General features: G+C 44.8%; 1 protein-coding gene and 1 non-coding gene across 2 annotated transcripts in view; one reads left to right on the forward strand and one right to left on the reverse strand.

The window, feature by feature from the left end:
* Nucleotides 1-22,903, reverse strand: part of LOC126298708 (paired mesoderm homeobox protein 2-like) — a 480,059-nt gene that overhangs the window by 284,279 nt on the left and 172,877 nt on the right. The window contains exon 2 of the mRNA XM_049990134.1: nt 6,819-6,991. Within this exon, the coding sequence (XP_049846091.1) occupies nt 6,819-6,991 (173 nt within the window). The remainder of the gene's footprint in view (nt 1-6,818; nt 6,992-22,903) is intronic.
* On the forward strand, nt 21,359-21,442 carry Trnas-gga (transfer RNA serine (anticodon GGA)). The gene is given in 2 exon segments: nt 21,359-21,398; nt 21,408-21,442. It is a non-coding gene; the product is annotated as a tRNA-Ser (tRNA).

A 22,903-nucleotide genomic window follows, 5' to 3' on the forward strand; every position in this document is an offset into this window, starting at 1 on the left:
AGTTTGAGCTTATTTTATTTGTTTTAATAAACATTAGCGAATGATCTCATTTTATTACAGTCTTGTTTCATAAGTGTAGCTTCTTTCAGTTCCATTTTGCGACAACATGAGTGTGTGTACTTAAATAATTTACGGGAATGCAGCATGGTGACGTTCTCGACGAGAAAGACGCTACTCGACTGCTTTCTGGTAAGTTACTTTGGCATTCGAAGCACCGGGAAACACTGCATAAACACTGCCGGAAAAGAAAAATTAGTGCTCCTGAAGAGACTATGTCTATTTTGATCCGATGACAGGATATGCCACCTGGGGGATAGTACACTCCTGGAAATGGAAAAAAGAACACATTGCCACCGGTGTGTCAGATCCACCATACTTGCTCCGGACACTGCGAGAGGGCTGTACAAACAATGATCACACGCACGGCACAGCGGACACACCAGGAACCGCGGTGTTGGCCGTCGAATCGCTAGCTGCGCAGCATTTGTGCACCGCCGCCGTCAGTGTCAGCCAGTTTGCCGTGGCATACGGAGATCCATCGCAGTCTTTAACACTGGTAGCATGCCGCGACAGCGTGGACGTGAACCGTATGTGCAGTTGACGGACTTTGAGCGAGGGCGTATAGTGGGCATGCGGGAGGCCGGGTGGTCGTACCGCCGAATTGCTCAACACGTGGGGCGTGAGGTCTCCACAGTACATCGATGTTGTTGCCAGTGGTCGGCGGAAGGTGCACGTGCCCGTCGACCTGGGACCGGACCGCAGCGACGCACGGATGCACGCCAAGACCGTAGGATCCTACGCAGTGCCGTAGGGGACCGCACCGCCACTTCCCAGCAAATTAGGGACACTGTTGCTCCTGGGGTATCGGCGAGGACCATTCGCAACCGTCTCCATGAAGCTGGGCTACGGTCCCGCACACCGTTAGGCCGTCTTCCGCTCACGCCCCAACATCGTGCAGCCCGCCTCCAGTGGTGTCGCGACAGGCGTGAATGGAGGGACGAATGGAGACGTGTCGTGTTCTGCGATGAGAGTCATTTCTGCCTTGGTGCCAATGATGGTCGTATGCGTGTTTGGCGCTGTGCAGGTGAGCGCCACAATCAGGACTGCATACGACCGAGGCACACAGGGCCAACACCCGGCATCATGGTGTGGGGAGCGATCTCCTACACTGGCCGTACACCTCTGGTGATCGTCGAGGGGACACTGAATAGTGCACGGTACATCCAAACCGTCATCGAGCCCATCGTTCTACCATTCCTAGACCGGCAAGGGAACTTGCTGTTCCAACAGGACAATGCACGTCCGCATGTATCCCGTGCCACCCAACGTGCTCTAGAAGGTGTAAGTCAACTACCCTGGCCAGCAAGATCTCCGGATCTGTCCCGCATTGAGCATGTTTGGGACTGGATGAAGCGTCGTCTCACGCGGTCTGCACGTCCAGCACGAACGCTGGTCCAACTGAGGCGCCAGGTGGAAATGGCATGGCAAGCCGTTCCACAGGACTACATCCAGCATCTCTACGATCGTCTCCTTGGGAGAATAGCAGCCTGCATTGCTGCGAAAGGTGGATATACACTGTACTAGTGACGACATTGTGCATGCTCTGTTGCCTGTGTCTATGTGCCTGTGGTTCTGTCAGTGTGATCATGTGATGTATCTCACCCCAGGAATGTTTCAATAAAGTTTCCCCTTCCTGGGACAATGAATTCACGGTGTTCTTATTTCAATTTCCAGGAGTGTATATTATGTACTGATAACGGTTTCAGTGTCGTGAGCCAACAGATGGCCTACCAGAGCACCATCTGTGTCTACCCTTTAATAGGGTATGTTCACAGTCAGAAGGCTACCCCCCCCCCTTCCCCGCAGGGTAGCCGAGAGCGCTAACGCGCTGCCTCCTGGGCTCGGGTAGGCGCTCCGGCCCCGGATCTAACCCGCCAGGCGGATTAACGACGAGGGCCAGTGTGCCGGCCAGCCCGGATGTGGTTTTTAGGCGGTTTTCCACATACCGCTAGGTGAATACCGGGCTGGTCCCCCAGTTCCGCCTCAGTTACAGACATTTGAAAACGTTCGCACTATTACATGACTTACACTGGACGCAGACAGCTTGAGTACACTACTTCCGTCCCAGGGGGTTCGGGGTGGCGGCAGGAAGGGCATCCGGCCACCCTCTGCAATTAACGCTGCCAAATCCGTCATAACAAAGCCCACTCCGCGTTGGAGCGGGACAAAGGCCCGAGAAAGAAGAAGTACACATCACAGTCACAAGGCTCAGTGTAGTGGAAACGTGTGAAGCAAAAAGGCAAGCATGGCATGGAGACTCACTCGTACTTCCTACAGCCAACTGAGTGGGTCTGAAAGAGGTCACATTGTGGCCTTCAGAGTGGCGGGATGGTCATTTCGGAGAAATGCCACACAAGTTCGTCGTACTGCATCACTTGGCAAAAATATTGGTATCAGTGGTTACATGAACATTCTCACATTCGTAGACAAGGTTCTGGATGTACACATAACAATTCTGTGAACCGTTTATTAGCAGTGCAACAACGGGCACACACCTGTAGCCCATCTTCCAGTCACGCCACACCAAGGATGCGCACGGCTTGACTGGTGCCGTCGGAGGATGACTTGAAAGATGGAATGGCTAGTCGTGGTCTTCAGCGATCAAAGCAAGTTCTGCCTGCATGCAAGTGATGGTCGTTCGCTCGTAGGACGTAGAACTGGTAAATGCTGTCTCCTAAAGTGCAATCGTCCAAGATTCACTGACCCCTGACCCCATCTCAGACCTCATGGTCTTGGTGCAATAAGCTAACTCCTCTTTACTTTTGGTGTTTCTGAAGGAGACACTAACCAGCGCTTGGTAGGTACAGAATGTTGTTAGTCCGTTGTTTTGCCGTTCTTGTAACAAGAAGGTGATGTGTTTTTCCAACAGAATAATGCTCGCCCACACATTGCCTTGACTTGTCTCGAATCAACCACGTGTGGGATATGACGGGAAGAAAAGTGATTCGTGCGTCTCGTCAGCCAACAACTCTTACAGAACTACGTGAGCAGATCGAGGGGACGTGGTATAAAGTTTGCCAGGACAGCATTCGCCATTTGCACAACTGACTGGATGCCAGGGCAAGGGCTTGGTTCAAATGGCTCTGAGCACTATGGGAATTAACTTCTGAGGTCATCAGTCCCCTAGAACTTAGAACTACTTAAACCTATCTAACCTAAGGACATCACACACACCCATGCCCGAGGCAGGATTCGAAGCTGCGACCGTAGCGGTCGCGCGGTTCCAGACTGTAGCGCCTAGAACCGCTCGGCCACACCGGCCGGCGCTAAGGGCTTGCCTCGTCGCCCTAGAGGCTACATCACGTACTAATATGGATATTTCTATGGTGCCACCACAATTGCTAGGTGGTAGCCTTTAAATCGGCCGCGGTCCGTTAGTATACGTCGGACCCGCGTGTCGCCACTATCAGTGATTGCAGACCAAACGCCGCCACACGGCAGGTCTAGTCTAGAGAGACTCCCTAGCACTCGCCTCAGTTGTACAGCCGACTTTGCTAGCGATGGTTCACTGACTATGACTACATACGCTCTCATTTGCAGAGACGACAGTTTAGCATAGCCTTCAGCTACGTCATTTGCTACGACCTAGCAAGGCGCCATATTCAGTTACAATGAATGTATTCTGAACAGATAATATTGTGAATCATGTACCGTCAAGAGCGACGTTTATCACTAATGGATTAAAGTTAAGTATCAAATGGTTCAAATTGCTCTAAGCACTATGGGACTTAACAGCTGTGGTCATCAGTCCCCTAGAACTTAGAAATACTTAAACCTAACTAACCTAAGGACATCACACACAACCATGCCCGAGGCAGGATTCGAACCAGCGACCGTAGCGGTCACGCGGCTCGAGACTGAAGCCCCTAGAACCGCACGGCCACAACGGCCGGCTAAGTATCAAACTAATTACGTCCGCTTTCTAAATTCTAATTCCTTGTCATGTTCCAGGCCTCACGTCAGTATAGTCCTTCCCTCCTCACTCCAGCCTGCGTTAGGTAAAACGCGTGCATTTCGGCCTCCACTAGTAACACGGTGTTGGCTCTTCTGCCAACACAACAATTTCAGCATGGATCGATACCTGACAAGTAAATGTAATCGTTTCATGAACTCCATATGCACTGTTGCAACAATAAATCTTGAGTGAATTGGAAACCTCTAAAAGTGTGTACAATTTTTTTTCCAGCAATGTAGGTTGGCGAGAGAGGCCCAGATTCCTCTTGGAAATTAAGTAACACAGCATGGATGCATAATGGTGTCCATCGTCTCTCTTTTCATGCGGCTTTTTCGCATGTTAACTTGTTTGCTGGTCTCCAGGCATTATCACTTTTTAGGGCATGTTTGCTGCAGTTATTGCTATTGCATGCATACTGCTTTCACATCACATGTCCATATGATTTATGCTAGTGAATTATTTTTCTTGTTGACTGATTGTATTATTATTTCATTATACTTTTCAAGAGACTACAAGCATGATATGCTGGAATTTCGATCGTAAATTATTTTTATACATGTTTTGCCAATGCAGTTTGTGCCTGGTGGAACAATTTACCCTGTTTGTTATCTTTTGTTGTTGTGATGTACATCAGTGAAACATTTCAGAAATACCATTATCAAGAAACAGTACCTGAAAGTAATGAGTAGCTGAAGCTGTAAAGTGACCTAAATCATAGAGTACAGTGCTATGTGTGGAGTCGCTGTCAAGATGTGGCGAGAGCTTAAGACAACGTTTTCAAATTCTTCTGCAGTAAATTGGTAAGTAATGATAAGTAATTACAAGGAGCTCTATGTTCACCCCTCTGAAATGTGGAAGACATGCATTTGACGTTCGCTAGTAGGATCACCGCATTCCCGCCTCCGATCGTCCTCCAACTCGAATTTATTCTTCTGCACAACTGTTTTTCGCGTGGTGCAACAACTGTTATCCGTTATTCGTTCACACAGCCTAGTACTAACTTAATAAATAATACCTAGAATGTGGGCGGGCTCACTCTCGACCACGCCGCAGAGGTTCAGCTGGGAACCCCTTACACGTCCTCCAAACACACAGTCTTGATCTCTCCCTATGCGATATCCATATATTTAGAAGCCTGAAGAAGGCTGTTCGTTGCCTTCGGCTTACTTAGCACTCAAAGGTGCTCGCCTGAGTACAATCATGGTTCCGCAAGCAAATTTTTAAGAAGGTATTGTCAGCCTTGTCTCACTATAGGGTAAATGTATTAACAGTGATAGCGAATACTTTTGAAGTAATGAACAGTTTAGATACGTTTTTCCATTTGTCTCGTTTTCATTTGACAGCCCCTTATATTTTCTGGGTTTGAAGCAAGTCTGATATTATTTGTGAGCTTGAAGAGGAGATGGTGTCAAGTGGAAAACAACGAATGCTCCCGACCTATAATTTTTTTAAATTCAGTTGTGGAACGGAAGCACCAGAGTAGGTAAAATATTTGTACCACTTATGACGGAAATCGACAGATTCTGTCATATCATAGATGACCGCTTTCATACGAGCGATTCGCAACTGCCAACAAGGCAGTGGAGATTTGAGTTGTAACACTCAAACACTTTGATACACCTTATGTCGTCAAAAGTATTCCGACACCTATTAGTGGACGTTAATTTGGGGTGTGTCCACCCTTCACCTGTATGATGGCTTCAACTCTGCTGGGGACACTTGCAATGAGGTGTCTATAAATGTCTGTGGAGAAGTGGCAGTCCATTATTCCTCAAGAGATGAAACCAGAGAAGGTAGTGATGCTTGACGCTGAGACCTGGAGCTAAGTCGACGTTCTATGTCGTCCTAAAGGTGTTCCATTGGGTTCCGGTCGGACCTTTGGGTAGGCCAGTCCATTCCAGAAATGCTATTGTCCACAAATCATTGTCTCAGGCATGCTGATTTATGGCTGGATCCATTGTCATGCTGATAAGAACAACACAGGACCGTAGCAGAAAAACGACTAAGAAAGAAAAAAAGTGAGCAGTGTAGCTGCCTCCAGATCGCGTGGTGCCTGGTTCGATTCCCTGCCAGGTCGGACATTTTCTTCTCTCGTGGACCGAGGAAATGTACTACCCTCACCATTTCATTACGTCTCCATCTCTGAAGTCTGATCAAATAGAAAGTCTTACACAGACAACCTCAAAGGGGTTCTGCAGGCCAATAGTGCAGTACCACTTCGTTTTTATCCCTTCCCCATCCCTATCCAACTGAAGTTTGTGATCAGTCTCTAATGAATTCATCCCCAACGGGATGGTAAATAGTCTTCTTACTACAAGTCCCTGACCAGGAATGTAACGACATACGTTGACGTCTGTTGCTACTAATTTAGACGTTTTGTGGTAGTAATTTATCCAAGTAAAACGACCAAGAAGTTGGCATCAACTGCTCTTGCAACAAAGTGAACGCCTACACGCTGTTAATACGATGGTAGGAGCTATCCATAACCTCGGCTGTGTGGTGACTTCACATCTTTAATATTCTCGCGATCATGCTTTTCGACCTAACAGCTATTCAACAATATATGAAGGAACTACTTTGATATCAAAATCCTTTTTAAGCTGCGTTAGTAAAATGTCCAACACAAAACGAGCTGTTTTGTATATTTTAAAGAGAGACACTTATCCAGCGTTGGAAGAGAGGTGTGAATAATGGATAATTCGTCTAAAACAATACCTTTTACCATAGCGAAAGAGCTACGAACTTCTGCAAGGATCTAATACTCTTATTTCTACTTGCGAAGGAGGTGTGTGGAAATGGTCACCTGCACGCGCGCCTCGGTGAGGTTGACGCGACGCGCCAGCTGCTCCCGGGCGAATGAGTCCGGGTAATGCGTGCGCTCGAACACTCGCTCCAGGGCTGCCAACTGCGCCGCCGTGAACATGGTACGGTTGCGTCGCGGCCGCTTGCGGCGAGACGTCCCCTCCTCCTCTGAAACTGCAAACGGGGTTCCACTCACCGCGGTGCTCTGACACAAAAGTAAAACACATCAGATGAATTCACAATTGCGAATAATGACTACCATCAGCTGTAGAATGGAATGACGAAAATGAAAATTCGTGCCGGACCAAGATTCTAACTCGGATTTTCCCTTTCTCGAGATAAGCGGGAAATCTCGGTTCGAGTCCCTGTCTGGCACAAATTTTCATTGCTGTCATTATATTCCACAGCTGATGGTAGTCATTATTCGCAACTGCGAATACATCTGATGTGTTTCGTAACGGCTGTCGTCGCCGCGGCGCATCGTTATGAAAATAACGCAGGCACTTCAATATTGCAAAAATGAAACCTACCTCGTCTCTCAGTCTGCTTTGCAGCACTTCAGCACAACTCGTGCATGCACGCCACAGACCGCAGATTACATCGTAGATAACCTGCGGTAGTACAGAGTGGCGCACGAAATGATCATACGTAAGTTTTGGCATTAATTTTTTCATATTATCAGTTGTTACTGTAAGTTACATTGGACGAAGAGAGAGTATCTCATGGAGGTTAGTTCTGTTATTTCCGAGTGCACTGTTTGTTTATTGTTCCAAGGTGGCTGATAAATGGGGACTGACTGTGGAATACGGCGTGTGCTAATTTTTAACGAAACCACGTGTGCTACTTTTTAACGAAACGAGAAGTGTGATGTTTTCACAGAGACAGCTTCGTCAACATTTTAAAACTCGGTGGTCGCCCTCATTTAAAACAATATATAGACTTTAGGGAGTGGCCGCGAGGTTTGAGGCGTCATGTCACTGATTGCGTTGCACCTCCCGCCGGAGGTTCGAGTCCTCCCTCGGGCGTGGGTGTATGTGCTGCTCTTAGCATAAGTTAGTATACGTAGTGTGTAAGTTTAGGGACCGATGACCTCAGCAGTTTGGTCCATTGGGAATTCACACACATTTTAACAGTTTGAACTAATGATGGTTGTATTCGTACAAAATAACGTTGCTGTCTAAATCAACAACGGCCAAGAAACGTCGAAGAATTACATTCGCTGAATGGGCTGTGAATCACTGAGTACTATTGAACAATGTTTGATTTTCGGATAAGGGACATTTTCACCTTGATGCCGTTGTTAATAAACAAAATGTACGCTTTTGGGCTTCCACGAATCCAAACGAGCTGCATGAAAAGGTGCATCACACTCTAAGAATTGCTGTATGAGGCGCTATCTCAAATCATGAGGCCGCACGGAATTAGGCGAGCGGTCTCGGCGCAACAGTCATGGACTGTGCGGCTGATTCCGGCGGAGGTTCGAGTGTGTGTGTGTGTGTGTGTGTGTGTGTGTTTGTCCTTAGGATAATTTAGGTTAAGTAGTGTGTAAGCTTAGGGACTGATAACCTTAGCAGTCAAGTCCCATAAGATTTCACACACATTTGAACATTTTGAAATCATGAGGAGATCACAGGGCCATTTTGTTTTGAAGACGCAGTGAGCAGTGAACGTTACCTAAATATGGTGCGTAATAATTTTGTTCCTCAGCTTCTTGAAGTAGGATTTCAATTAGAAACCCTGTGGTTCATACAGGATGCAGCTACACCACATACAGATAATACTGTCCTACACTTCTGGCATAACACTGTAAAGGCCGGTGTGGCCCAGCGGTTCTAGGAGCTTCAGTCTGGAACCGCGCGACCACTACGGTAGCAGGTTCGAATCCTGCCTTAGGCATGGATGTGTGTAATGTCCTTAGGTTGGTTAGGTTTAAGTAGTTCTAAGTTCTAGGGGGACTGATGACCTCAGATGTTAAGTCACATAGTGCTCAGAGCCATTTGAACTGTAAAGGCAAATGACATTTCAGACAGATTTCCTAATCGTCTCTCTTGTGGCCAATATTGGCCCCCAAACAGTTCCGATCTGAACCCATGTGATTTTTTTCTTTGGAAATTTCTAAAAGAAAAGATTTTCTCTAAGCTTCCTCGTACAGTGATAGAACTGCGACTGCTGATAACTGAGGCGTGCAACGAAATAATCGAAGATAGGTGTCAGCGAGCAATTCATAGCGTTAGAGGTCGTGCTGAAGAAGTTGCTAGAGGTAATGGTTGTCGTACTGAACACGTCATAAGCAGAATAAGTGTATTGTTAACACGTTGTACGTTCTATTAACGTATTTCGACTGAAACAGACAATTTTTTACAGAAAAAAAGTTGGGATTGTTTCGTGTGCCACGCTATACGTAACTTCCGCTAGCTAGTTTTCTGTTGTACGCTTCATTTACGCAGTCGATCTATATTACGACAGACGCTACAGTCTGGAACCACGCGACCGCTACGGTCGCAGGTTCGAATCCAGCTTCGGGCATGGATGTGTGTGATGCCCTTAGGGTAGTTAGGTTTAAGTAGTTCTAAGTTCAAGGGGACTGATGACCACAGAGCCATTTGAACCATTTATATTACGACAGGGATAAAAAAATGAAAGCGTTTTTATTTTTGTATCTACAAATTTCCAAGTTTCTCAGCTGACTTTCGGAGAATAAAGGAGAATGGCCTGGAATTCTAGAAGTTACAAGCTATGTTTAACGCAGGGGTACTTTCCATTTGGTGTGGGAAGGCTGGTCTACTTCCTTGGGCTTGCGGACTGATCGCTTTCAAAGAACGTACAGCCAGGAGATCGAGCATTCTTTTTAACTGGCTTTTGGGGCGCGCCCAATCAGCCAACAAAACAGCCAGCCCCTAAGCCGATAAATCTACGATTCGGCCGGGAACCGAACCCGGGCCTCCTACACCCAGCAATCTGCTGCACTGACCGCGCTGCCGAGGCGGGGAACGTGCATCTTCACCGCCTGACTGTAGCTCCTATCACCAACAAATCCGATACGTATTCCGAGTCCACTGAAGGGGCAAATCACAGGGAGGCGAGTAAGTCGAGACATAAAGGGAAAGACCCTCTCCTAACACTAAAGGCTGACTCCCGGAACGTAGTAGCGAACAACTGAAATAAATAGGATTCGCTTTATTTAAACGCTCGCACTGACAAAGTCTGCAGACCTGTATTTACAATCCCAATGCTAAATGAAATATTGATAATGGTGAGTACACAATACGATTTTATTTCGTGTAAATTATGACGCTTTCGAAGTTGCAAATGTCAGTGTCTATGACTATTCTTGAGTTAATTGTATGTCGCATGCACTTCTAAAATTTTCAGACGAATGTTTTTGAAATGCTGTATTTCTCTGAACTGTAATTTCTTGGAAGTTAAGCTAATGTTACAAGTTAAGTATTACAGTAAACAAGTTGTTATATTACATCAATTTAAAATTATGTATTTTATGTTGTTACTATTAAAATGGTAAACAATTGTGCTACATTAAAAGTGTAGGGATGACAACACGTCATCTGGGGGAGAGGAGTGGGAGGGGGGTGGGGGGTTGGAAGGAAGAGAAGGTGGTAAGTTTCTATGGGACCAAACTGCTGAGGTCATCGGTCTCTAGGCTTACATACTACTTAATCTAACTTAAACTAACTTACACTGAGGACAACACACACACCCACGCACGAGATAGGACTCGTACCTCCAACGGGGACAGCCGCGCGAACCGTGGCAAGGCCCCCTCAGACCGAACGGATGGGGGAGGGGGGGCGGAGGGGGGGGGGGGCGAGGGGGCGCAGGAAGAGCCGGTAACAAACTGCAACAATAAGACAGCCTACAACACCGATTACTAAACATTACTTGTCTCATACAAAGTTTTTAAATTTATTAGTTTCCGGTCATATAATTGCAGGAGGCAATACTGATCCTACGACGTATCTTAGAAAATAGATTAAGGAAAGGCAAAACTACGTTTCTAGAATTTGTAGACTTAGAGAAAGCCTTTGACAATGTTGACTGGAATAGTCTCTTTCAAATTCTGAAGGTGGCAAGGGTTAAATACGGGGAGCGGAAGGCTATTTACAATTTGTACAGAAACCAGATGGCAGTTATAAGAGTATAACTCAGGGTACCCTCCGCCACACACCGTCAGGTGGCTTGCGGAGTATGGATGTAGATGTAGATGTAGATGTAGAGGGGCATGAAAGGGAAGCAGTGGTTGGGAAGGGAGTGAGACAGGGTTGTAGCCTCTCCCCGATGTTATTCAATCTGTATATTGAGCAAGCGGTAAAGGAAACAAAAGAAAAATTTGGAGTAGGATTTAAAATCCACGGAGAAGAAAGAAAAACGTTGAGGTTCCCCGATGACACTGTAGTTCTGTCAGAGACACCAAAGGACCTGGAAGAGCAGCTGAACGGAATGGACAGTGTCTTGAAAGGAGGATATAAGACGAACATCAACAAAAACAGAACGAGATTAATGAAATGTAGTCGAATTACATCTGGTGATGCTCCGGGAATTAGATTAGGAAATGAGACTCTTAAAGTAGTAAATGAGTATTGCTATTTGGGGAGCAAAATAAGTGATGATGGTCGAAGTAGAGAGGATATAAAATGTAGACTGGCAATGGCAAGGAAAGGGTTTCTGAAGAAGAGAAATTTGTTAACATCGAGTATAGATTTAAGTATCAGGAAGTCGTTCCTGAAAGTTTTTATATGGAGTGTAGCCATGTATGGAAGTGGACGATAAATAGTTTAGACAAGAAGAGAATAGATGCTTTCGAAATGTGGTGCTACAGAAGAATGCTGAAAATTAGATGGGTAGATGACATAACTAATGAGGAGGTATTGAATAGAATTGGAGAGAAGAGAAATTTGTGGCACAACTTGACTAGAAGAAGGGATCGGTTGGTTCTGACGCATCAAGGGATCACAAATTTAGCATTGGAGGGCAGCGTGGAGGGTAAAAATCGCAGAGGGAGACGAAGATATGAATACGCTAAACAGATTCAGAAGGTTGTAGGTTGCAGTAGGTAGTGGGAGATGAAGAACCTCGCACAGGATAGAGTAGCATGGAGAGCTGCACCAAACCAGTATCTGGACTGAAGACCACAACAACAACAACAACAGCAATTGTAGGAATTTTTCTTCTAGTTCCTCCAGGAGGAGTATGTGACACTTTTTCAACCGCTCTCTCTCTCTCAATATTTAACAAAAATTTCGCTTCATTTTCAATGTCTTTAGTACCGGAGAAAGAGCCAGCAGCTGAATATGTCATAATCAGCCACAAAATTTTATATTCTCTGAATACATGTTTGTTCTGTAACTCGTTTGTGCGCATAAATTAAGGATCTGTGTTCCTTCTAGCTGCCGCACACTTTATTATGATTATTTGATATTGTTCTTCTATCTTCTTTCTCATTCGTCCCGTCTTTGAATGACAGAGTAAGTGAATACGTCTCTATAGTGGGTTTTCATAATGTTTGGTAGCCGGTAAAATTCTCCTTTGCTCTCTGGCAGTTTAGTCAACTCTTGTACGGGATTAGAAAAAAATGGTTCAAATGGCTCTGAGCACTATGGGACATAACATCTGAGGTCATCAGTCCCCTAGAACTTAGAACTACTTAAACCTAACCAACCTAAGGACATCACTAACATCCATGCCCGAGGCAGGATTCGAACCTGCGACCGTAGTAGTCGCGTGGTTCCTAATGAAGCGCCTAGAACCGCTCGGCCACCGCGGCCGGCACGGGATTAGAGTGAGGCAACGAGTTTTGGTTAGTTCTGGTCGAAGAGCAACTGTGCTTAAGTTGGCAGGGTGCGGAAAGTGTTTTCTCTGAGCACTTCCGCGTCCTGTGTGGAACCCGATTTTGCGAGAATGCTTATCACTCGTTCCTGTGATTTTGGTGAGTGAGGTCGCTCGTCGGACCGTGTTTTCTCACGCAGTTTGATTGCGTAGATCCTAAGAAATCTGTACCCAGAACAACCACCTCTGGCCGTAATAACGGCCTTGATACGCCTGGGCATTGAGTCAAACAGAGCTTGGATGGCGTACACAGGTAGAGCTGCCCATGCAGCTTCAACACGATACCACAGTTCATCAAGAGTAGTGACTGGCGTATTGTGACGAGCCAGTTGCTCGGCCACCATTGACCAGACGTTTTCAATTGGTGAGATATCTGCAGAATGTTCTGGCCAGGGCAGCAGTCGAACATTTCCTGTATCCAGAAAGGCCCCTAAAAGACCTGCAACATGCGGTCGTGCATTATCCTGCTGAAATGTAAGGTTTCGCTGGGATCGAATGAAGGGTAGAGCCACGGGTCGTAACACATATGAAATGTAACGTCCACTGTTCAAAGTGCTGTCAATGCGAACAAGAGGTGACCGAGACGTGTAACCAATGGCACCCCATACCATCACGCCTGGTGATACGTCAGTATGGCGATGACGAAGACACGCTTTCAATGTGCTTTCACCGCGATGTCGCCAAACACGGATGTGACGTTCATGATGTTGTAAACAGAACCTGGATTCATCCGAAAAAATGACGTTTGGCAATGGGTTCACCCAGGTTCATCGTTGAGTACACCATCGCAGGCGCTCCTGTCTGTGATGCAGCGTCAAGGGTAACCACAGCCGTGGTCTCCGAGCTGATAGTCCATGCTGCTGCAAACGTCGACGAACTGTTCGTGCAGATGGTTGTTGTCTTGCAAACGTCCCCATCTGTTGACTCAGGGATCGAGACGTTTCTGTACGATCTGTTACAGCCATGCGGATTAGATTTCTGTCATCTCGACTGCTAGTGATACGAGGCCGTTGGGATCCAGCACGGCGTTCCGTATTACCCTCCTGAACCCACCGATTCCATATTCTGCTAACAGTCATTGGATCTCGACCGACGCGAGCAGCAATGTCGCGATACGATAAACAGCAATCGCCATAGGCTACAATCCGACCTTTATCAAAGTTGGAAACGCAATGGTAAGCATTTCTCCTCCTTGCACGAGGCATCACAACAACGTTTCACCAGGCAACGCCGGTCAAGTGCTGTTTGTGTATGAGAAATCGGTTGGAAACTTTCCTCATGTCAGCACGTTGTAGGTGTCGCCACCGGCTCCAACCTTGTGTGAATGCTCTGAAAAGCTAATCATTTGCATATCACAGCATTTTCTTGCTGTTGGTTAAATTACTCGTCTGTAGCACGTCATCTTCGTGGTGCAGCAATTTTAGTGGCCAGTATTGTAATTCTTTTGCAACTTCAGATCTTAATAAACATGCTGAATATTTTGTTCCGTATAGGGAGTGGTGGAGTTTCTGTAATAGTTCGATTTTATAGGTAGTTTGCTCAGCCGGAACTTAGGAATGTGGGTGCGTTGTGTACGAACTATGCTAGCTGTCAGTTAGCATTCGTGTTTCTCAGTGTGGATGTGCTTGTGTGTTTTATATTCTTAATTCTTCTGTCTTGGTAATTTCATTTCTATTCTGTAATTTCTATCCCTTACTATACCTTTGTTTGTTCTATCCGACGTGCTGGTATACAGTTCAGAAAGCCTTCAATTCACGTAATCTGTTTCCCCTTGAAATTACCTTTCGGCAATTTCCTTATGTGGATAATTGTAGGCCACTATAGCTTGCCAATTGATGTAGGTTTTTACTGACTCGGTTGACGAATGATCCGGAATAGGTTTTTTCATTGTCTATCGAGTCATGTTACTTAAGTTGGGCATCATTAGTCTCACAGCTCTACGGTTATCTCCCTGGTATGGTTGAACCTGACCACTATAGCCTAATGTGTCCTCAAAGCACACAAGCCTGAGCATCACGTCAAGGTCACATACCCATGGGAGGTTTTTGTTTTACCTTTTTACTTTTTAATGTTTTTATATTTTTATTATTATGTTGGTATTATGTTTTATTTTTTTAATTTTTTAAAAATTATGTTTAATTTATTTTTAAATTTTTATGTTTTATAGTTGCACACGTTTTAGTGATATACGTTTGAGAATCTATACACAAACATATCAAAATAACTTTAAATATTTGATGCTGTGCACAAAATAACAGCAATCGTGAATACGATACCGAACGAAATATTAAATACTGTGCGAAGTTTATGATAATAATAAACTTACGATGCGAACAAAAATGAATGATTGTACAAAAAAAAAAAAAAAAAAAAAGACGTGATCACATCGTTCATGTGTAGTACACGCTTCGTAAAAGGAAATCGTGGGAATCTCTCCGTGTCCATATAATGTTAAAAAAGTTACTTCCCAAATGGCCTCTGGAATGCAACAGGCTTTCGCTTAATTTAACAGCTGCATGAGAATATACATTATTGTGCTTCTTGAAAGTAGTTGCAGAGTAGCCCACAAGAACCATGTCATCAACCACGCGATGAAGTAGTAAGAAATAACACACAGACGAAGTTACAATCAGTCATTACAAAACGCGCAAGTATCTTTATAGTGAATGACGAAGTGCAACCAACTAGGATTGGCTGGTTCTATGACATCCAATGATTTGACGACCAGGAGGAAGAAGCATCCTAAGACAGTTCAGTTAATTTGACTAACTGACGATTCACTTGAGCGTTTTACTAGTTAAGGAAATAATCCTTTGACCAATTAACTGCTAGATCAAAATATGCCCAGATTTTTGGGAACCAAAACGATCTGTGGTTAAATTTAATTTACTTATCAGTCGAGAGAGAGAGAGAGAGAGAGAGAGAGAGAGCATCGTTTCGAAATATTTGAAAATTTCCCGAATTATTTTGTAAATAAAACGTTTCATCTGAAACAAAACAAGAAAGGAGGTGGCTGTGTAATGAGTCATGCACTGCATGAACACTGAACGATTCCCCTCTACAAATAATAAACTACTGAAAAGCATACATTCTGCTATCATCTCTTATCTTAAAATTCTTGTCATTGTTTATTTAAGGTATGCAATAACAAAAACTAAAAATTAAGAAACCGCATCTAGAAAAAGTGACGTGAATAATTTTGGCGCGAAATGTTTGTCCGGAAATAAATTTTCTACAAGACAGCATATTTTCTGAGGATAACGTAGTAAAACATTTTGTATTGATTAGAAATAAGGTAATATTTTTTCGGATAGTAATTTTTATAGCAGTTTTCGCGTTAACATAATTTTCTACATGATCACTGACAAATCTTTAAATGCTTGATCAAGCAGTATATCATTTTATACAGGGCTGGGGAAATTCCCATTTGGTACATTCATTGCTTTGCGCGTCCAAAGGTTTCTGGATAGTTTTAAGCCACTGAGAATTAAAATCTGTAACGTATAAACAACGAAACGATAATCAACTCTAATAACAAGTGTTTTAAATTATATCCTAGTGCAACGCTTAAAATGCAACGCATTTCTACGAAACACAGTTTCATGTACAAACGCGTGATTTTTCGCAAGTAAAAACCCAAACAATGAAAGATTTTTGCAAATGCTGCTTATAGTTACCGTAAGAATATTTTTTATCGTCATCTGTATCACCGTCTCAGCACGTGCCATTCGCGTAAAACGGAATGTTGAAATGTATGTGAAATCTTAAGGGACTTAACTGCTAAGGTAATCAGTCCGTAAGCTTACACACTACCTAAATTATCCTAAGAACAAACACACACACCCATGCCCGAGCGAGGACTCGAACCTCTGCCGGGACCAGCCGCTCACTCCATGACCGCAGCGCCATAGACCGCTCGACTAATCCCGCGCGGTAACGGTACTTTACGTGAATTTTACGTGCAGATATAGACCGCTATATCGTGGCAACGGATTAAGTTTTTTCAAAAGAGGACGACCATTAATTGCGTTTATAAGTCTACCTTCTTACAAAATGTGAAGCGATTCGCACAAGTTTGAAATACTCACAAAAATCGTAATTTTTGGACGTTAAATTCGAACTAAGCTGGATTTTCGAAAACGAGTTTTCAATTCTATCGTAAGAATGCATATTTCGTTTATCTGACTCATTTCGTACCCTTTGCGCTCATTCAGTTCACGTAAGAACGAATTTTAAGTGCTAGATTGAACTCGACTTTAAACCATCGTATCTTGACAACAAATGAAGATTATTCGACGAAAAAAAGTCGTTTTGACTTTATCCATTTATCTACCTTCATGCGAAGTTTGAAGCGATTCGTACGAATCTAAATTTTAGAAGTGGTGCCTCAAAGACTCCCACAAAAACTTGTGTTTTGCACGTTATATCCAAATAAAGAAAGATGTTTTCAAACTGTTAAAACTTATCGTAGACCAATGTCCGATACACCGGTGGACCAAATTTGAACAGCCAGTCTCGCTCCAGCCCAGAGTATTTTAAGGGTGACTTTTTGCACGTAAAATCCGAACGCTGCACATACAAATGGCGCCATTAGGTTAGGATAAATTTTAACTCGGCTAAAATATTTTGTAAACAGAATCAATCGATTCTCACAATTTGGGCGCTAGCCCCGTTTCGTTGTTCAAACGGTGCTAAATATACTGTAATATTGCTACAGTAAGAGAGATATTGGAATGACTATACAAATGGCCGCTGCTCAGGGCTAAACCGAGAACTGTTTACTCAATGTTCCTAGGTCAAGTATGAACGCAGTACTAAGACCCTCCCACCCAAACCGCGATTCTGCGCGCGGTCTTTCCATATATATTTTTTATATGGTCCCTGGTGGCAATTTCTGATACTAGGGACGATTTACACAGAAGGTAGTTTAGCATTCTAATTACAGCAGTTCTACTAAGGAACTACTCGAATGCACGACCATTGGCCTTTATACACGCTGTCCATCGTCGGGCCACTAAATCTCGCGTCCGTTGAAAGATTTCTGGCATGTCCAAAATGTACCAGCAGCGATGTAAACTCTAGCGACGAGGTCCTTTTGTGATTCCAGAACGGTTTCATGTAATAGTTGTTTCATATACCCCCAGAGGAAGAAATCGAGACACGTAAGGTCAGGTGACCTGGGAGACGAGGCCACAGGGTCATCTCGGCCTATCCATCGATTCCTGAACGTGGCTCTCAGACGATTCCTCACAGCAATGCTCAAATTGGTTGGCGCCCCATCGTGCCTCAAGTACGTCTATTGTCTAACATTCAAAGGTACATCCACCAGCAGCTGTGGCAACACACGTTTCAGGAAGATGTGAAAAAAAAATGGCTCTGAGCACTATGGGACTTAACATCTGACGTCATCAGTCCCCTAGACTTAGAGCTACTTAAACCTAACTAACCTAAAGACATCACACACATCCATGCCCGAGGCAGGATTCGAACCTGCGACCGTAGCAGAAGCGCGGTGATATCTCCATCCTTTGAAGCGGAATGGTAGTATGCATGGTCCAGTCAACCTATCGCCAAGAATACCAGCCCACATATTAACACCAAATCGCTGTAGATGAGTACGAGATCGAGTACCTTGTGCATTCACATGTTCCAAAACATGCGAATTATGGATACTGAAAAAACCTTCACGAGTAAACAAAGGGCCGTCGGTGCACAGAACCTCGTGCAAAGTCAGGGGTACAGAGCTGTCTGCATGCGTTGGAGAAATCTTCAGATGGTGCTGCAGGATGAAGTTGCTGATTATGTAATACGTTCCACACAAGGATATGTCTGACGCCAAGGATGTGTGCAATACGTCGTGTACTTGTAGATGGAATGTCTTAATCATGTCACAGAATCTTGTATTTCGTTTCGGGAGTTCGCACTGTTCGATCCCAATTTGTATCAGACATACTTGCACGAGAAATACCTGTTTCACGTGGCACGCGCTGCAGACGTCTGTGTGTTTGGTGTTGTGGTACCCGTCGCTCGGGAAAGCGCTGTCGACACTCTCTCACTGTATCTCGTCCATTTTAGTTCTCAGACCCGTATACCAGATGCATGTCAGCAATTTCAGCATATGTAAACCGCTCCATGTTTACTGTTGTTGTCACAAAGCGGTAATGGTTGCGACTGAATCGCTGTGTTCACAAGGAAGTCACCGTTGTTGTCACAAGGTTGTGATACTTGCGAATGAATCGGTGTGTTCCCAAGCAGACCTCATCTGTGCATAGAGCAGTTTTGTATGTCAGTGTGCACTCCCAGTCAGCGACTCCGACACAGCAGCTTACGTCAGAACCAAAAACATAATTTTCCCTGACATTACAAGTCGACTTTCAGAGGCCAAATGTTCCGTATCGAAGTATATGCTTTTTATGTTCTCTACCTCTTGTATTAATTTGAACAAATAGTTTCGGGAAACCCTGTATACATAACGTGCATAAATTACATATATCATTTATAATGTACATATATTGTTCAATGTTTATCTATTGCGACCTTCCATTCACACTGATGAGACAAAACATTATGACGATTGCCCACCGCGTCGTTGGATGGCGCCTTGCGGCGTTGCGGGCACGTGATGCGGCAAAGAAGGTATGTAAATGAAGCAGACACGGAAAGGGGATCGCCCTAGCGAAGATATGGGCTGCAAATAGGCAAATCCACTGAGATAAGCGACTTTGACTTAGAGTTGGCCCTGAGCACTTTGGGACTTAACTGCTGAGGTCATCAGTCCCCTAAAACTTAGAACTACTTAAACCTAACTAACCTAAGGACATCACACACATCCAAACCCGAGGCAGGATTCGAACCTGCGACCGTAGCGGTCGCGCGGTTCCAGACTGTAGCGCCTAGAACCGCTCGGCCAACGCGGTCGTCTTGACTTAGGGTAGTTTCTTAGAGCCAATGAACCAGTACCTCGAAAACAGCGAAACTGGTCAAACGAGCACGTGCTACTGACGTGAGCATCTGCAGAAAGAGTTAGGACAGTGAAACTACCAGTAGGAGCTAAATGATTGGACTTCCATGCGTCTTCACAGAAAGTGGTATTCGGAGGCTTGTCTGCTCTGTAAAGTAGAATAGATGGTGATCTGTTGCATCCCTACCCACAATGATGCTACACGCACAAGTGTTCAACGTACAATGTTGAACATGGAGTGGCCGGGCGGTGTGGCCGAGTGGTTCTAGGTGATACAGTCTGTAACCGCGCAACCGCTACGGTCACAGGTTCGAATCCTGTCTTGGGCATGGATGCGTGTGATGTCCTTAGGTTAGTTCGGTTTACGTTGTTCTACATTCTAGGGGACTGATGACCTCAGCAGTTAAGTCCCACAGTGCTCAGAGCCATTTAGACCACTTTTTGAACATGGAGCTCCGCAGCAGACCACTCCTAAGTGTTCACATGTTGACCCAACGAGATTGTCAGTTACGACTGCAGCGGGCACAGGACCATCGGGTTTCGGCTATCGATCAATGGAAACGTGTCCTCTCTTCGGATGAATCACATTTTTGCTGCACTAAGTCGATGGTCGTTTCCAGAGACGCCGTCATTGAGGTAAACTGTGGCTCGAAACATGCATCGCCACAAGACAAAGGGTGGTTGGAGCATTATTATGCTGTGGGAGACACTCTTGCGCTTGCTTGAGACCTGTGGTAGTAATCGAAGACACGCTGACAGCTGCGAACTACCTGCATCCCTTCATAGTTGATGTCTTCCCCGATGGCGATGTTGTCTTTCAGCAATATAATTTTCCGTGTCTCGGAGCCAGAACCGTGCTACATTGGTTTGGGGAATACTGTGGGACCTCATGCTGATGTCTACGACCAAATTCGTCTGATGTAAATCCTATGGAACCTGACTGGGTCGCTATCGGGTGGAATCACCGCATACTCGAATGAGCGGCCCGTTATTTACGCGATTCGCATGAGCTGTGGGCAGAAATCTAATGCCACATATCCCTATAAACCTATCAAAAAGCTATCGTATCCCTGATTCGCAGAATTAGTGACGTGTTTCGTCCCAAAGACGGACAAACAAGCTATTATGCAGGGGTCATAATGTTTTAGCTCATCAGTATATGTGGAAAGGTTAATTGCCACAATGTGAGAGTGTGTCGCATTGAAAATCCTCATAAAATTGTGCCGCATGAAAGAGATTCGCCGAAGGTTAATGTCTTCTGTGGAGTGTCACAGGCGAAACTGTGAGGGCCGTTTTTCTTCTGTGAGAAGACTGTGTCGAGTACCTTTTACCTTGTTATGTTACGGTTGTGGTTGTTTCGAAATCCGACTGCGGTTCCCGAGAACTGCATCCTCCAACAAGACGGGGCAGTTCCTTATTGGAGCATCGCTGTTCGTTGCCACCTAAACGACGAACTTCAGCATTGCTGGATTGGGCATAGTGGTGAGACGACTTGGCTTCGTTACCATTTTAATAAATCGTTAACCATAAAAACACAGAATGTCAACGAATATCACTTATTTGGCTTTTTACTAAAGGTCAGGTACCACTTTTCGATTAATACTAATTCGAAGAGATGCTCTTAAGTCGAAATCTGCCACTGAGTTTCATTGCGTAAAAAAGCGGCATGTATGTGTAAGTTTAAACTTCGACATAATAGTAGCTGCAGACTTGTAAAGACATGATAATTAACATTGCCGGCCGGAGTGGCCGAGCGGTTCTAGGCGCTTTAGTCTGGAACAGCGTGACCGCTACGGTCGCAGGTTCGAATCCTGCCTCTGGCATGGATGTGTGTGATGTCCTCAGGTGAGTTAGGTTTAAGTAGTTCTAAGTGTAGGGGACTGATGACAGATGTTAAGTCCCATAGTACTCAGAGCCATTTGAACCATTGCGGAAACAGAAGTCTACATGACTAATTTTGTAATGAAATTAATCACGCAGGTGTTTTAAGTTCTAGCTGTTGCGGAGTTTCCAGAATACGTCGCAGGTATTTTTATGGATGACAATGCGCCATGTCACCGGGCCACAGTTTTTCGCGATTGGTTTGAAGAACATTCTGGACAGTTGGAGTGAATGACCTGGCCACCAAAATCGCCCGATATGAATTGCATCGACAGAATCGAGAGGTCAGTTTGTGGGCAAAGTCTTGCACTTGCAACTCTTTAGCAGTTACGGACGGCTACGAGGCAACATGGCTCAAAATTTTTGGAGGGGCTTCTAACGACTTGAGTCGATGCCACGTCGAGTTGTTGCACTACGCCGAGGAAAGGAGGTCCGACGCGGTATTAGGGCGTATCCCATAACTGTCGCCACCTCAGTGTAATAGGGTAGTAGTTTGGGGAATCTTCTCTCCTGAATGTAGGTCAGTGGTTTCCGGTGCTATTATCTTGATACTATTTAATCAAGTCTAATACATGTTATGTCGATGAAGTTTACTTACAAGGGAACGTGCCCATCGAACCCCCCTCTGATTTAGTTATAAGTTGGCACAGTGGATAGGCCTTGAAAAACTGAACACAGATCAATCGGGAAAACAGGAAGTTGTGTGGCACTATGAAAAAAATAAGCAAAACATACAAACTGAGTAGTGCATGAGCTAGACAGGCAATATCAAGGATAGCCTGAGCTCAGGAGCGCCGTGGTCCCGTGGTTAGACTGAGCAGCTGCAAATGAGAGGTCCTTGGTTCAAATCTTCCCTCGAATGAAAAATTTAATTTCTTAAATTTATTTGTTACTTCACTCCATAATCTATATTTGCGTGGTTTAAATGATTTTGACAGAAACCTGTAGTGGAGCATTTCCTTCTTGTAACCCAAGGAAATACCATCAGATTGAAGTCGCAGTATTTCCTCTTCGTGTTCTTCGTACGGATCGTCAACAATCTCATCATCAGGTACATACAGCCCCGCAGCAATCAGCAGGGTATCGTCATCACCACACTTACTGTTTATCAACAAATGTAGGAAATAATCATTGCCGGCCGGTGTGGACTTGCGGTTCTCGGCGCTTCAGTCTGCAACCGCGTGACCGCTACGGTCGCAGGTTCGAATCCTGCCTCGGGCATGGATGTGTGTGATGTCCTTAGGTCAGTTAGATTTAAGTAGTTCTAAGTTCTAGGGGACTGATGACCACAGAAGTTAAGTCCTATAGTGCTCAGAGCCATTTGAAATAATCATACAAATGTTCGACAATCGTTCGATTCCTTAAGGAACTTTCCGATTTCTTACAGTTCGGAAAACATTCAT

This window comes from Schistocerca gregaria, chromosome X (genome assembly GCF_023897955.1).
Source record: "Schistocerca gregaria isolate iqSchGreg1 chromosome X, iqSchGreg1.2, whole genome shotgun sequence".
Classification (NCBI taxonomy): Eukaryota; Metazoa; Arthropoda; class Insecta; order Orthoptera; family Acrididae; genus Schistocerca; species Schistocerca gregaria.